Here is a 13862-nt window from a genome sequence, read left to right on the forward strand (position 1 = left end):
CCCGCCATTGTGGTCTTATTTGCAGGTACGTTGTTCTGTTACTATATTTGTATCCCGGGCACGTCTAATTAAAAGTTCTCTAAACATATGTTGTTAATCCTTATCTATAACGTGGGCTGCTCTACCTACATGATATCAAACACAGTAAGCAAGTAAAATAAATATCAGGCTTCGGCAGTGGCGTGCTGTCCATAGGCTCATGTGACTTGGCTAGACCCCCTAACAGTTGTAGCAAATGTAAAATTTTGACCAATGTTTTTGTGATTAGTCGCGGTCGTCACTGTACATAACATTTTTTTACCGCACTCCCACAGACTCCCCGCCCCCCCCCCCCTATTTAGTCCCCAGTGAGAAAATTCACCGCACTCCTACAGGGCTAATGTCTCAACCTTTTAAACGAGTCCTTGCACTTTGCCGATTCAACCTGTTTAGTTAATTAATAGTAAGGGTAAAAGAAACGAGCGAGGGCATCTGTTTTTGTAGTGTGAAAATTAATCGTGTATTTACTATGTGGAAAGCTTCAACTTCTATTTGTCTCACAAAACTACGCCCCTGCCTGCTCACATAGCTGTACATGCGCCACGTTGCATGTTATTAACACAAAGTAAGGTTGTGTAATAGACCAACATTTTTACAGTGGTATTCGAAATTGTGTTTTTCTACACACCCACATGAGATTGTAACTGTTGTTTTGAGACTCTTGTCAGTAACGTATGAAAAGGGGGTGAGCGGACCTTTGACCACAGGTGCTTTGACCATAGGGGGTTTGACCATAGGTGGTTTGACCATAGGGGGTTTGACCATAGGGGCTTTGACCAAAGCGGGTCTTTGACCAAAACGGGCTTTGACCATAGGGGCTTTGACCATAAGGGATTTGACCACAGGCGTTTTCTCAGCAGAGGGTCTTTGATCACAGGTGGTTCGTCCAATGCGGGCGTTTGATAACAAGCGCTTTGTCCATATATGGTACGGATTAATTCTAAAAATTGGAATCAAATACACGCGATTGGTAATGGTGTAGCGCTAACAAAAAACAACAGTGAAGGATGGCAGTCCCCCCCCCCAATGTAGTCACCCAACAATGTGGCGTTTCCTTGAAGGTCTACAGATGGACTGCACACGCTTTCTTGCAAGGTGTTGCAGGTACAACCTACCCAGCTGAGAAGCTATACAGAATGATGCACGAAAAATTACAACGTGCTGTTCAGACATATGGTCAAACAGATTTACTGACATATGGTCAAACAGATGTACTGGCGTAAGGTCAAACAGATGTAGGCCTACTGACATATTTGCGTGCTAGAGCACATCTTCAATTTAGTTAACCATGAAAGTATTACTTCTTTGACTATGCTGTTGGCATGCTTTTTTTTATCCTTATTGTATGATGTGTATTTTCAGGTATATCTATTTATTTGTGAAACTTTTTATGTCTCATTATTTGCGTTCCATTTATACTTAAAATAAATCTACGAGGCCTAGCATCAGCCTTTATGTGGAGACTAAAATATCGTTATTGACTTTTTTCAGTACATGTTAATTTCAATGAATGGACTATCAGGAAACGTGAATAAAATCGTATGAATAGTATCATAAATTTAAAATAACAGTTTCTAATTTCTATTTTAAAATCTATATATTATGGTTAACCCCCTCTGTTGCCAAAGCTCCGCTGTGGTCAAACCCCCTATGGTCAAACCCCCTATGGTCAAAGCTCCGCTGTGGTCAAACCCCGTATGGTCAAACCCCCTATGGTCAAAGCACCTGTGGTCAAAGCACCTAAGACCGAAAAGTGGTGTAGGAGCACCCCATGAACTCAACATCCTCCCAGCCCCCCCCCCCCCCCAAAAAAAATCTTTTTTTGTTCAGGTATCTTGGCGATAGTGTAGACTCCCATGGACTAACAAAATATATATTTTGACAGTTTTCAAAGTTTATCACCTACTTACTTTATAGTATACAGAATATTAAAGATTCATTGTAATGTTGCAAACATGTAAATCTAGATTTTTAAAACTTTTGACGTTTTATATGAATTCCGCAGCCGAAAAAACTAGTTTTGCAATACTGTCTGTCGTTATGTGTGTATGTTATCACGATAGCATCATTGACGTTTGAGTTAGGTTGACAAATTTTCATATATATTGAATTTGTATTTTTCTTTCACCTTTTACGCGATTTGATTTAAACCGAAAGTGATATTTATTTCACTTCCGGTTTCTAAAAACGAATATTTTGAGCAGTTTAAAATATACGAATTAGTTTGTAAGACCATTTTTCTTTTTCATATTTTTAATTGAACTTTATCCGCTAATAGGAAGTTAGAACTCGATAACTTTAGCACTGTTTCAGTTAGGTAGATGAAGTTTCATCTATAAGATTAAAAAGATTATGTATAGATGACTCACAAATTTTGAGTGGTTTCCGGTATCCGGAACTGGTAATTTTCTCTATTTCCGGTTTTAAAAAAAACCCATAAGTACCGTTTCGATTTGTAAACGAAAATTAAAGTTGTATGCTGGTTAGACTAAAAATAAAAGAGTGGGTGCTCACTTATATAAAATACACACCCTTTGTTTCGGAGTTCAATGGAAAAAAAATATGTTAGAATTATTGAGGTTAGGGTGCACACGATAACATTTGTGTTGGCCAAATTACCTACATTGCATATAGTACTATTTTTTAAAAGTCAATAATTATACTCCATAATTTTAATTTTACTTACGTCATAATCATCATCAGATTTCAGCAGCAAGTATTCGCTGTTTAACACAGATAGGCATTTTAAAAGCTTATACTTTGATGTAGGAAGTAACCACATATGTAAAATTTTGTGAAACCGAAAGGCGTAAATAGTTCACTTACAAATCGAAAAGTACACAGTCTAACAAACCAGCAACATTGCTTACATTTTCTTATTCGTAGATATTAAAAATAAAATACGAAATCAAAATACCATCTGTTATTGCTGTGATGGTTTGGATCCGGCGGTACTTTCATACATTTCAAACAGACAAATACGTAACAGGATTCGAGATTTGATCCGATGTTTATTCAATCATAGGCTGACCCAGTGGCGTAGCGAGGTCGGGTGTCGCCCGGTGCGGCACTTAATGGAGTCACCCCCCAGAGGCGTAGCGACCCTTCCCGAGGGCAAACTTTTAAACTTTCGATTTGCACCCCCCCCCCCCACTCAAATTGTCAATTTGCTCACCCCCTAAAGTTTTTCTCTATATATTTTGTTATTTTTTGCCTTGGTGTCACCCCCCTAAATGGTGTCACTCTGTGCAGTCCTCACCCCCCCCCTCGCTACGCCACTGGGCTGACCCAATGGGCTGCGTCATACATATAATACTACTTTCTCCCAAAGGTTGGGTACAGACCTATCAGACACCTCGACAAGGCAGTCTCTCTCTCACAATACCTAGACGGACTCATACTTCGACTTAAAGTTTCCAGGTCAGATTTCCTTACACCAAGAATATCAAGACAAAACCCCCTCTCTCATCTAAAGCCCACTTTCGGTTACTGGAAATCGATCAAAAGATAAAAGGAAACTTTCACTATCCTTTTTCTCAACAGCAACACAAAGAAAAATCAAAATCTCTCTCTCTCTCTCTCTCTCTCTCTCTCTCTCTATATATATATATATATATATATATATATATATATATATATATATATATATATATATATATATATAAAGTGGGGGGGGGGACCATCCTTCACGAACTACTGATACTGTTTTAAAGCAACAAATTTTCAGTCGCAGTATTGGTACTGTTGAATTCACAAATTATGAATTACTAAAAAGTAGAAAATAAAACAACTAAATAGCAGGGTATGCAGCGCTGTGGGTCGGCTGGTCTTACATAAAGCGTCAAGATTCCATGCATTCATTACTCATTTGCACCATTGTTTATTCAAATTCAAATTCCCTCATAAAACACACCTTATACAAACATTTACTTCCTGAGTGATAAAGCATGTAAGCATAACAAATTAAACTTTAATTTTTTAAAATTAGAATACAAATGTGAATAGTTAAAGCACTAACTACAGTTATTCATTCATTGTAGAATTGGAAATTTGTAACTATAAAACTATAGGTGCAAAGATATGAATTGAATTAAATTTATGAAAAAAAAAACATTTAAATTTATTGAAAATGAAGCCTCAGAAATAATTTCATTTTAGAAAAAGCAATATACAAGAGTTGTACATAAAACTCAAGTAGTGTAGACAAATAAGTTTCCATCATTTGTTACATTTTAATGTTAAAAATAAACCTGCATCATCTTCCAAAACGATGCATCTGAACAAAGTTCACACGAAGCTGTCGGTTCAATCTCTGTTGTCGTGATTTTTTTCCTTTTTGGTGTCGTTGGTGTGCTTTTTGTCCGTTTTGTTGTTGTCGTGGTTTTCATCCGTTTTGTTGTTGGTGTCGTGGTTTTCGCCCGTTTAGTCGTGATACTTGGGCAAGTGGACAAGATTTTCTTTCCCTTAACCGGGCACCAGCACGTGCAGTCTTTACCCACAAACGCTTCCTCCGGGCAGATGGGTTTGTTTTCACACTGATCGGCGCAGTCGTATCTAATGTTCGCGTCTTTAATGTCGTAAAAACTCAAATTTTTAGCCGTTCCTATGATATCTTGATAAGCCGGGTCAATGGTTCGCAGTGTGATTTCACCGTTTGCGGAAAAATATCTGTTACCGTAGTGCATGATGCTTTGGTAGTCGTAAGGAGTGTAATTTAAGAAAGCCTCTGGGAACAATTTCTTAAAATTATATAGCCGTTGCTTGTCAATATTTTCCATCATAATTTCAACATAGTCATCTCTGTCCGGCCGACCTTGTTCGTGATTATAACCGATAGCGTGGCCAACTTCGTGAATAATGATCTGTTTTTTCCTACAGTTCGCGGCTAATGTTACTTTTTGAGGGCCCCCAAGCATACCAACATGAGAAGCACAACCAGGCCCGTCGTCGAAGTTAATATAATTTTCATCAGATGAATCTGCCGGCTCTATCTTAATGCAGGTGTGCTTTTGCCATTCGTCTATGGCTTTCATGATTTCTTGTATATCTTTTGTATTAAACACGCCAGGGGTTATTTTATAAGGAATTCTTTTATCTGGCCAAATTCGCGATGGTTGTATATTAGTATTTAACTCAACTGGCACTGGATTATCTTCATCTTCCGTATTGGGCAATTCCTTTAAAGAAAAATTAGAATGAGAGAAAAAAAAACAAGCAAACAAACAAAAAAAAAGAATTATTATAAACTTACATTTTAAATAAAATAAACGGTCAGAATATAACAGTTTTTTTTTATAAAAATTTTCGATGAATTTCTTTCAATTAAGTTTATCATTGTTCTTAACATTGGCTAACCGGCAAAAAAAAACCTCAGAGTTATTTCAAAGATCTTTTTTCGGTGTGAATCTTTTTCCTGATATTTTTTGCCAAAGTTCTCATTATATATCTTTTGTCCGAGAAGTTTTTTGAGATATTATTCCAGAGATCATCTTGCCGTCGGCAGACAAAATTTCTAAATTATGATATGTCATATTTAATCGTAAAAATTTAAAATTAGGTTTTAATCTTTGAAAGTTCACTATTATATTATTCAATATCTTTAATTAATTCATCCATTACTAAAACTTTAAATGTCTAAATAAAAATATTATTATTAAAAAAAAACATATACCTCCCGAGATAGTACTTGTTCAGGGGTCAGTAGAATGTCCAGTTCGTATAGGATTAGATTGTCGTCGGCTTGGCTATCCGGAGCTCTCTTTGCCATGGAGGCTTTGGCTATTTGCTCGTCCATCGTTTGAGTTGTCGTCTGGTCTGACGGTGCTGGTATCTGTAACAGAAGATATCACTAGTGGAGTCACAAAGTGTAAAAGAGAACAGAAATATAATGTTTTAAAAAATAAAGCGGGAGTGATCTCCCCCTAACTCTCTCGAATATTCTTATATAACATTTCGGGAATGGCAACTGGGGATATGGACATGATTTTTAATCCATTTTTGATTACGATTCTGAAAGAATGGCATTAGATTACACATTAAACTTCACGTCAAACTTGAAGGGATTCAAACAAAATTAAAAGCACGTTCACATCCAACACCTGAAATTACCCCGCAAAGATCTCTCGTCCTCTGCTAATTATATCTTTTCTTTATCATATATTTACACCTACGCTTAAGTAATCTATTAACACAATATTAACATAAAATGATAACTTACAGCGGCTGATTCAGCAGCCTTGAGCAGGAGCAAGAGAAAAAGACCTCTTACAATCATTGTTGTACAATCTACATGTAAACGTTTTCTGTTACCATTTTCGAGAGCGAATTAATGTGTTGTTGAAACGCATAATAGATCAAATCTAGCATTGGCGTTTCCCAAAACCCCACTCATCATTTATATTTTTTTTATATAAATTTATATATTTATATTTATATTTGAAAGTGTAATTTTGAGCTTTAAATTGAAACCATTTAACATGCAGGCAAACGGCTACTTTCTGAATATCTAGCCGAGTATATATTTGGCATAACCGATATTTTTTCCCCACATCTTTTCTTGCCCTCATTGCTGTATCAAGCAAGCTATTCGCTCACCCATATAACCAGCACTGTTTATCAGTCAGGAAGGTTTGCGGTCTCGAACTGATGTAACGAACTCGTGACTTTCGGGTTAGCTAGCGTGCTTCCTACCGTTTGACCACGCAGTGCGAACTCTACTACAGATTTTAAATCCTTCAAAATACAATGGCCACATTTTACCTCTTCTCGTATTAACCTCAGTCTCATCCTATAAAAAAATCTCACCAAAATGTCGCCACTATTTAAAAAAATTGTCTTCCCCTTTTCAAAACCTCCACATAACCTCGCCACTGCTTTACCCACCTAGCTGTGAGGTTACCACGTGCGTAGGTCATAGCCGTGAAATTCAAGAACATATACACAAGGTATGAAATTAATATATTACTTATTAATCCACCTAAGATTATAACTTCATTTCGACTTTTAATTAGTTGTTGCACGGAGATAATAAACAATTGTAATTCAATAGTATTGTACTGAATATTAGAAGAAAAAATAAATCGATACAAAGTTGCATCAGAGTCCTACGCCTACTTCAGTAACACGATACTCGAACGAGTATTGGGAAGATATTGAACACTAGCTCGCAATTAATTATATCTGTGTTGGTTTGGTAGTATGCGTGCATACTTCTTAGTCTAGATTGAGATCTACAAATCCTTTAGAAACTTACAGTCCATGGGGTAGGGGAATGAAAGTTCACCTGTTTCGGGTGTCATCGGTATTTTATGGGATAATGTGGTCAGGATTTTTTGCCCAGGCGCCTTTCATTCCTTATTGTCCGTCAGGTATTCATTAGAGCTGGGTGAGCTCAGAGACGAGCTACGGAGTCCGAACTCGAGACTTCGGGTTAGCAATCGAACGGTCGATATGAACACATAACATGTGTTTAATTTTGTACTAGACTAATAATACTTGGTGATTTTTTTTTTACACATACATGGTTTTGTAATGAAACTGAAAGAAACGAAATTATCTATGCAATTCTACTTTTTATGCACATAGCAACCATAGTCTATGTCCATGTATTAAATTATCTATGCTATTCTACTTTTTATGCACATAGCCACAACAGTCTATGTCCATGTATTTAATTAAACGTTAATCCCCCTTTTGAAAATCCCCTCCCCCATCTTCTTTTAGTTTACATTGTAATATTGGACGGGATTTCCTACAACGCAATTAAGAATTACGTAACAAAATGAAATGCACCATACGACACGTTCACTCCGATTTCAGCCTGCTTTTCATTCTGGATTCACTTCTAAAGCCTTTGTTCGTCCAAGAAAAAACGAGGTAGAACTATTTTACCTTCTAGGTGGATTGCTACAGTCTTACCTTACCCATCTAAGTATTATCTATTTTCTGAGCATCTAGATTCCGCGCATCCACGTTCTTTTCATTCTCCTCACATCTTGATATCTATTAAAAAATCTATTCCAGGAGCCCCTCTATCTATTTTAAATTAAAACATTTCTAATGTGTAACCCTCTGCTATGTACACACTCACTAACATCATTTCTCTAAATTTAATTAACATTCCGCTTGTCTGTAATGTACCTTTCATTTCACCGCCCACTTCTGTTACTTATGTTCTGTCTGATTAACCATTTTTCTATTTATTATCTACCCTTTACAGTACCTGATTTTTTTCCACTACCTCCCAATTTTCTCTCTCTAATTAAAGATTTCCCTGTGTATTATCTACCCTCTACAGTACCTGATTTTTCCCACTACCTCCCCATTTTCTCTCTCTAATTAAACATTTCCTTGTGTATTATCGACCCTTGCACATCACCCGCAGCTGAAAGATTCCCCTTCGTTTCCCATGTCGATAATTTGCACACCACATTAAAATAACTAAAATGACAACATAATTTGTATATTATATTCTGATCCATAGCCAAGGCCAACAATGATGCGGTGAACACCATTGAAAAGTATATCATGTTATTATATTTTTTTACTTGAAGCTCCCGTGTAAAACATTAAACTGTTATCAAATTTTAATGCGAACAGGAACATGTGGTTTTGAATGTTTTTATATATTTTCTAAAAATAAAATTCATGTTGAAGCAGTTTTATTATTTTTGTTCCAATAATTTTTCTGAACGTACCTTTCTGTTCATGTTTGTACTTATAAAACTTAGTATGATCATTTAGACAGTTTCTCACTGTTCAGATTATACACCGGTACACTGAACTCATTAGAGAAGTTGTAACGTCTTCTTTCTTGTTCTACGTTCTTAATTGTAATATTGATGGTGATTTCCTCCAACAACTTTAAGCTTGACCATCAAAATGGTTTGCTCATTGCAGGTCGTCGACTCTAACTTAGTCTTTTATTCTCCATGAATTTATTTCCATATGCTTTGTCCACCCAAGAACAATCTAAAAGTCAACAGTTGTTTCATTTTGAAGTTTTTCTCTCCTAGATGTGTTGCTCTCTCTTCATAAGCCCGTGTTGGTATCTGATTTCAGTTCTCCATTAGACTATCTTACCGCATGCTCGAACTCCGATTTTGTCTAAAATAGCTCCTTCATTGCTTGTTTTTATCTTGCGGTGAGAGGTATGTTATGGTGTGTGTTTGATCAGGCATGTTGGTGCAAACGAATATTGGTGCGAAAGTTAGAATGAACGCATGGAATATGTGACGCGGTACGCAAGAATGTGACGGTTCAGTGTAGGATCGTTGTTGCCGGGGAAGAATGTTAAATAGTGTTGTTCTTGTTGTCTTAGGGTGAGGTCGTGTATGTTGTCAAGTCTCAGTATCGTCGTCGTATGTATTGTTATGATGCAATAAAATGTGGAGTTAACTAATGTCATTCTGTCAACTCATTGTCAACGTTGATGTCGTCGTACTTGACAGAAATCTAGATTGAATAATGAATGGACACCAGTGAGTTGACGAAAATCCTTCCGTAATGTTGTTGACATGGAATAAGAATGTGCTGTTTTAGATTTAGGACCATAAAAATAATAAAATTTTATTAAAAACTTAAGCCTAAAATTAATTCAGAAATTTAATATTTTTAGAATCAATGCTATACAAGTTGCAGATCCAGAGAACTTGAAAATAATTTGTTGAGTTTAAGGCTACATTTCTATTTATTTTCATCAAGCCTAAGTAATAACCCGATGTTTCACTTTCGTAAGACAAACATTGATTGGCTGTAAAGGAACTCCGTGATCGATTTCTGACAGCCCCACTTTATAGTTATTTTGTTTACAAAACTTTGCAGATCAAGTTTTTAAATAACAAAGCAAATTTAAACACCATGACCTAGTTTTTATATTTTTAGCTTACAATGTGTACAATAAAATTTATGGCGGCCATTGTTTATGTCGCCATTACACGTGAAAACCAAATTGTTTTTGCTTTTTTTTTTTAATTTATTTAGTTACCGAAAATAATAAAAACATCAAATACATCCAATCTTTAGTAAAGACCGAAAAAAAAACCAGACAGACAGGATTTTATAACCATATTAATTGTAACTACGACGTGTAAGATTTTTAAATTAATTTATGGACCTCTCATATACCTTTGAGACTTTTCTCGCTGGTGTCCATTGAATAGAGAGGAACTGAATTGCAGTACAGACCCTCTCACTGCATAGCTACGGGATACATAGACCCCAGTTATAACAGGTATCTACTGCTTTATTCAAGCCAGATTATATCTAGCTAAACTGTTACCACGGCAGTATGTATATTAGACAAGGTCTATAAAGAAATGACGGAGAACAGAAAGAACTAAGAACTTATCGACAAATTATTGGAAAACATAGGAAAGAACCGGGGGGGGGGGGAAGCAAAAGAAAGAAACGTATCGAATGCTGTTTAAATGGCCTATACTCCACTGATAGCTAAACAATGCGAAGGAAAAGGATGTAAATTGTAAAAATAAAAACGTTTAGAGCTAGACTCAGAAAACTACTCCATATGATAGATATAATTATTGTTATCGTGGTCTAATTTTAAATACACTTTGTTTGTGTATAATTTGTTTTATATTTAATAATATGAAGATTAGTATTAATCTCTACAACTGGTTGTTATAGATCCTTGTGCAAATACATGTAGGTAATTATTTTAATTCATCTACTAACCTGCATAAGATTAAATTTTATCTCACAACTTGACACTAGATTATTTCAGCGCAAATTGCAATATTTTTCTTCTCAAATTGACAATTTTATAAAAGTTAACAACCCATTTTAGTTCAGATTTATCAGCGTTTTAGACATTAAAGGCAAGTAGCTAAATTTTTTTGCCAAAGTTTTGACACGCTGTACGTCATTGTAAAATACAAAGAAACAAGTATAAACAACAAATGCATTTTTTTTTTCAAATCACATTTTTAAAAAGTTGTCACAGTTTTTTAAAACATGAAATTATAAAACATTAAGAAACCACAATTTAAAAATATTTACTTTGGTTTACTAATTAAAAAAATAATCGTTAGAAACAAAAGGGTTTATTTAGAATAAAAAAAATTAAACAAATATAAATATAAGGATGATTTTTTTTTAAATTGAATTAAATCTTGATCTACACAATAAAACACATAAAAAAGTATTGGTCCAAATTTTTCGCACGTTTTACAACTATTTATCTTGCATGTTTAGATTTTCTCACAAATGCATTTAGCCAGATTGTATATAAAATGTTTATTTAATTTAAAACAGAGACAATATTATAGCAAAATATAATACGTGCATTGAAACAATCCTCAATTGTATATCAGTTTATATCAATTCACATATCTACAGTATCCTGTTACCATATATTAATTTTAAAAAAGTAGGGTTTTATTTATAGGGAACATAAAACACGTACACTTAATCTAGGCGCGCTAATGTGTTACGCTTAATTTTTATACCTTCTATTTTTAGCTTTTTACCTGGGTCGAAAACATTGATTTTGTGTTGTTATTTTCTTCGATGTAAATAGATGGAAATGTAAACATTCAGAAAAATATTCTAATAATATATAGATCTAATTACAAAAAGCATTTTTTCTTTAATTTAAAGGTTGTCTATATTTAAAATAATAATTATATCAGAAGTTCAAAGTTGTTTTTTTTTAATTCGTAAGCTTCAAAGATAAATTATGTAAATTTAACTAAAATCAAGACTTCTTTTGAGCTACAAATAAAACGTACAATCTTCAATCATATGTTAAGCTTCATATCAATTCATATATCTGTCATATCTTGCCATAATATGTTTATGGAAATAAAAGAAATAATATGTTTTAGGTAACATAAAACACAAGTACTAGCTTCAATTATGTGTTAAATTTAATATCAGTTCGAATATCTGCCATGTGTTGCCATTATATTAATTTATTTTTAATTATTAAATAAAAAGTCAGGGTAGATTAGGGGAACATAAGACACACGTACATTTAACTAGCGTTCATTATATGTTAATTTTAATGTCTATGTTTATATTTATAACTTGCTGTCTTGCAACACTCGGCGAATTTGTAGTCGCTGGTGTTACTGGGTCACTTGAACAATAAACGAAGGGATTATCTCCCTTCCCTGGACACCAACACTTGCAGTCTTTCCCTACGAACGCCTCCCCTGGACAGATAGGCTTATTTTGACAATGGCCAGCGCAGTTGTACATTATGTTCACATCTTTGATGTCGTAAAAACTCACATTTTTAACCGTTCCAATAATGTCTTGATAAGCCGGGTTCTTTGTTCGCATTGTGGTTTGATTATTCGCACTGAAGTATGTCTTACCGTAGTGCATGATACTTGTGTAGTCGTAAGGGGTGTAATTCGCAAAAGTTTCTGGAAGCAATTTTCTAAAATTAGACAAACGCTGCTCTTTAATATTTGCGGTCATAATTTCAACATAGTCATCTCTGTCCGGTCGACTCTGTTCATGACTGTATCCAATAACATGGCCAAGCTCATGAAGGATAAGACGTTTTTTCCTGCAACTCTCAGCCAAATATACTATTTGAACACCCCCAACCATGCCTAGATTTGAAGAACAACCAGCTCCGTCGTCAAAGTCAACGTAATTTTCATCTGTTTGATTAGCTGGCTCGAATTTAATGCAGGTGTGATTTTGCCATTCGTTTATGGCTTTCATGATTTCTTTCGTTTGAGTTTCATTGAACACCCTGGGTGTCATTATATAAGGTATTCTATTATTAGGCCAAAGACGTGTAGTGTTTACAAGTGCTCTTTTCACTCTTCCGTTCACGTTTGATTCATGATTATTTGATACTGGTACGTTCTAATATTGAAAAAAATATTTGTAATAAGACGAACGTTTTTTTTTCTTTATAGCGTGAAAGTTATTTACGTATGTAAAACTGTGTGTGATTGCAAATATACATTTAAATAAATAGTTTGCATTAGAACTGTATTGCAAAATATTTATACATTTTATACCGTCTGTATTTCAATGATATAAGAAAACATTAAACTTTTTTTTTGCTTTGATTACAGTTCACATTACGATGAAAAACTAACGTGTATTATTCACAACATTTAAGACTTAAAAAATTAAGCCGACGTTACATTATAATCATAAAGATGTTTGAAGTTTTTGAAACAATTAATTATTGAATATGAAAAATAAGTTAATTAAAAAGTAATAAAGACATATTTACCTGGAGACTTTGTAGCTGTTTAGGGGTCAGTCGCATGTCCAGTTCGTGAATTTCCAGACTGTCGTCGTCTTGGCTTTTCGGGGCTCTCTTGCTCATGGAAGCTTCGGTTATTTGCTCGTCTATTGTTAGGGCTGTCGTCTGGTCTGATGTGAAGGGTATCTGAAACAGACGTCATCAAGGATAGAGATAAAAAGCTCGTTGTAAAACACAGATCATTATTCAAATTGGTAAAAGGACTTCTAAATTTTGTGATACAAAACACAGAATAGAACATTTGTTTCTCACAAGAGTAACATAATATCCCTCAAAAAATGCTAAACAGTTTTAAAGTTTGCTATAGTGAGTAATGTAAGATTCCTTTCAAAATGCTTACTTAACATAACTATTTAAAAAAATGACTAATGGAAAAGATCAGCTGAAAGTGAAACACACACGGTCGGAATGTCTTAAACCCAACTTGAAGGAATTCCTCAAAAACAAGTAAGATGGAGAGGTTCTGATTCGTCCATATGCCCCACGATGGGTCCACAGGAATGATGGTGATAATTTTATTTTGATTCTTGCTCAGATATAGAGGGGACATATTTCCCCGGGCGCCGAC

At 34.9% G+C, this 13862-nt stretch overlaps 2 protein-coding genes across 2 annotated transcripts; both read right to left on the reverse strand.

The window, feature by feature from the left end:
• Positions 1 to 4184: 4184 nt before the first annotated feature.
• Positions 4185 to 5861, reverse strand: LOC131950106 (blastula protease 10-like). The gene is made up of 2 exons (XM_059312150.1): positions 5711 to 5861; positions 4185 to 5216 (listed from the first exon to the last, which is right to left on the reverse strand). Exons 1-2 carry the CDS (start codon positions 5831 to 5833, stop codon positions 4278 to 4280), a joined length of 1062 nt encoding a protein of 353 aa, XP_059168133.1. The 5' UTR covers positions 5834 to 5861; the 3' UTR covers positions 4185 to 4277.
• Positions 5862 to 9330: 3469 nt separating this feature from the next.
• LOC131950101 (zinc metalloproteinase nas-34-like) lies at positions 9331 to 12618 on the reverse strand. The gene is made up of 3 exons (XM_059312145.1): positions 12089 to 12618; positions 9455 to 9570; positions 9331 to 9353 (listed from the first exon to the last, which is right to left on the reverse strand). The coding sequence occupies exons 1-3, from the start codon at positions 12616 to 12618 to the stop codon at positions 9331 to 9333; spliced, it is 669 nt and encodes a 222-aa protein (XP_059168128.1).
• Between the last annotated feature and the right edge of the window lie 1244 nt (positions 12619 to 13862).

The sequence above is a fragment of the Physella acuta genome, unplaced genomic scaffold, assembly GCF_028476545.2.
Source record: "Physella acuta isolate Inbredline_101_S28 unplaced genomic scaffold, ASM2847654v3 ptg000737l, whole genome shotgun sequence".
Lineage (NCBI taxonomy): Eukaryota > Metazoa > Mollusca > Gastropoda > Physidae > Physella > Physella acuta.

What these genes read in the sequence shown, in the direction of transcription:
- LOC131950106 (XM_059312150.1), bottom strand. Translation starts at nt 5,833, where the DNA reads ATGGACGAGCAAATAGCCAAAGCCTCCATGGCAAAGAGAGCTCCGGAT. An exon ending in AACAAGTACTATCTCGGGAG is followed by an intron (nt 5,217 to 5,710) that starts GTATATGTTTTT and finishes TTTTCTTTAAAG; the next exon opens with GAATTGCCCAATACGGAAGA.
- LOC131950101 (XM_059312145.1), bottom strand. Translation starts at nt 12,618, where the DNA reads ATGGTTGGGGGTGTTCAAATAGTATATTTGGCTGAGAGTTGCAGGAAA. An exon ending in TCGCCGAGTGTTGCAAGACA is followed by an intron (nt 9,571 to 12,088) that starts GCAAGTTATAAA and finishes AATCTAAAACAG; the next exon opens with CACATTCTTATTCCATGTCA. An exon ending in GACATCAACGTTGACAATGA is followed by an intron (nt 9,354 to 9,454) that starts GTTGACAGAATG and finishes CCTCACCCTAAG; the next exon opens with ACAACAAGAACAACACTATT.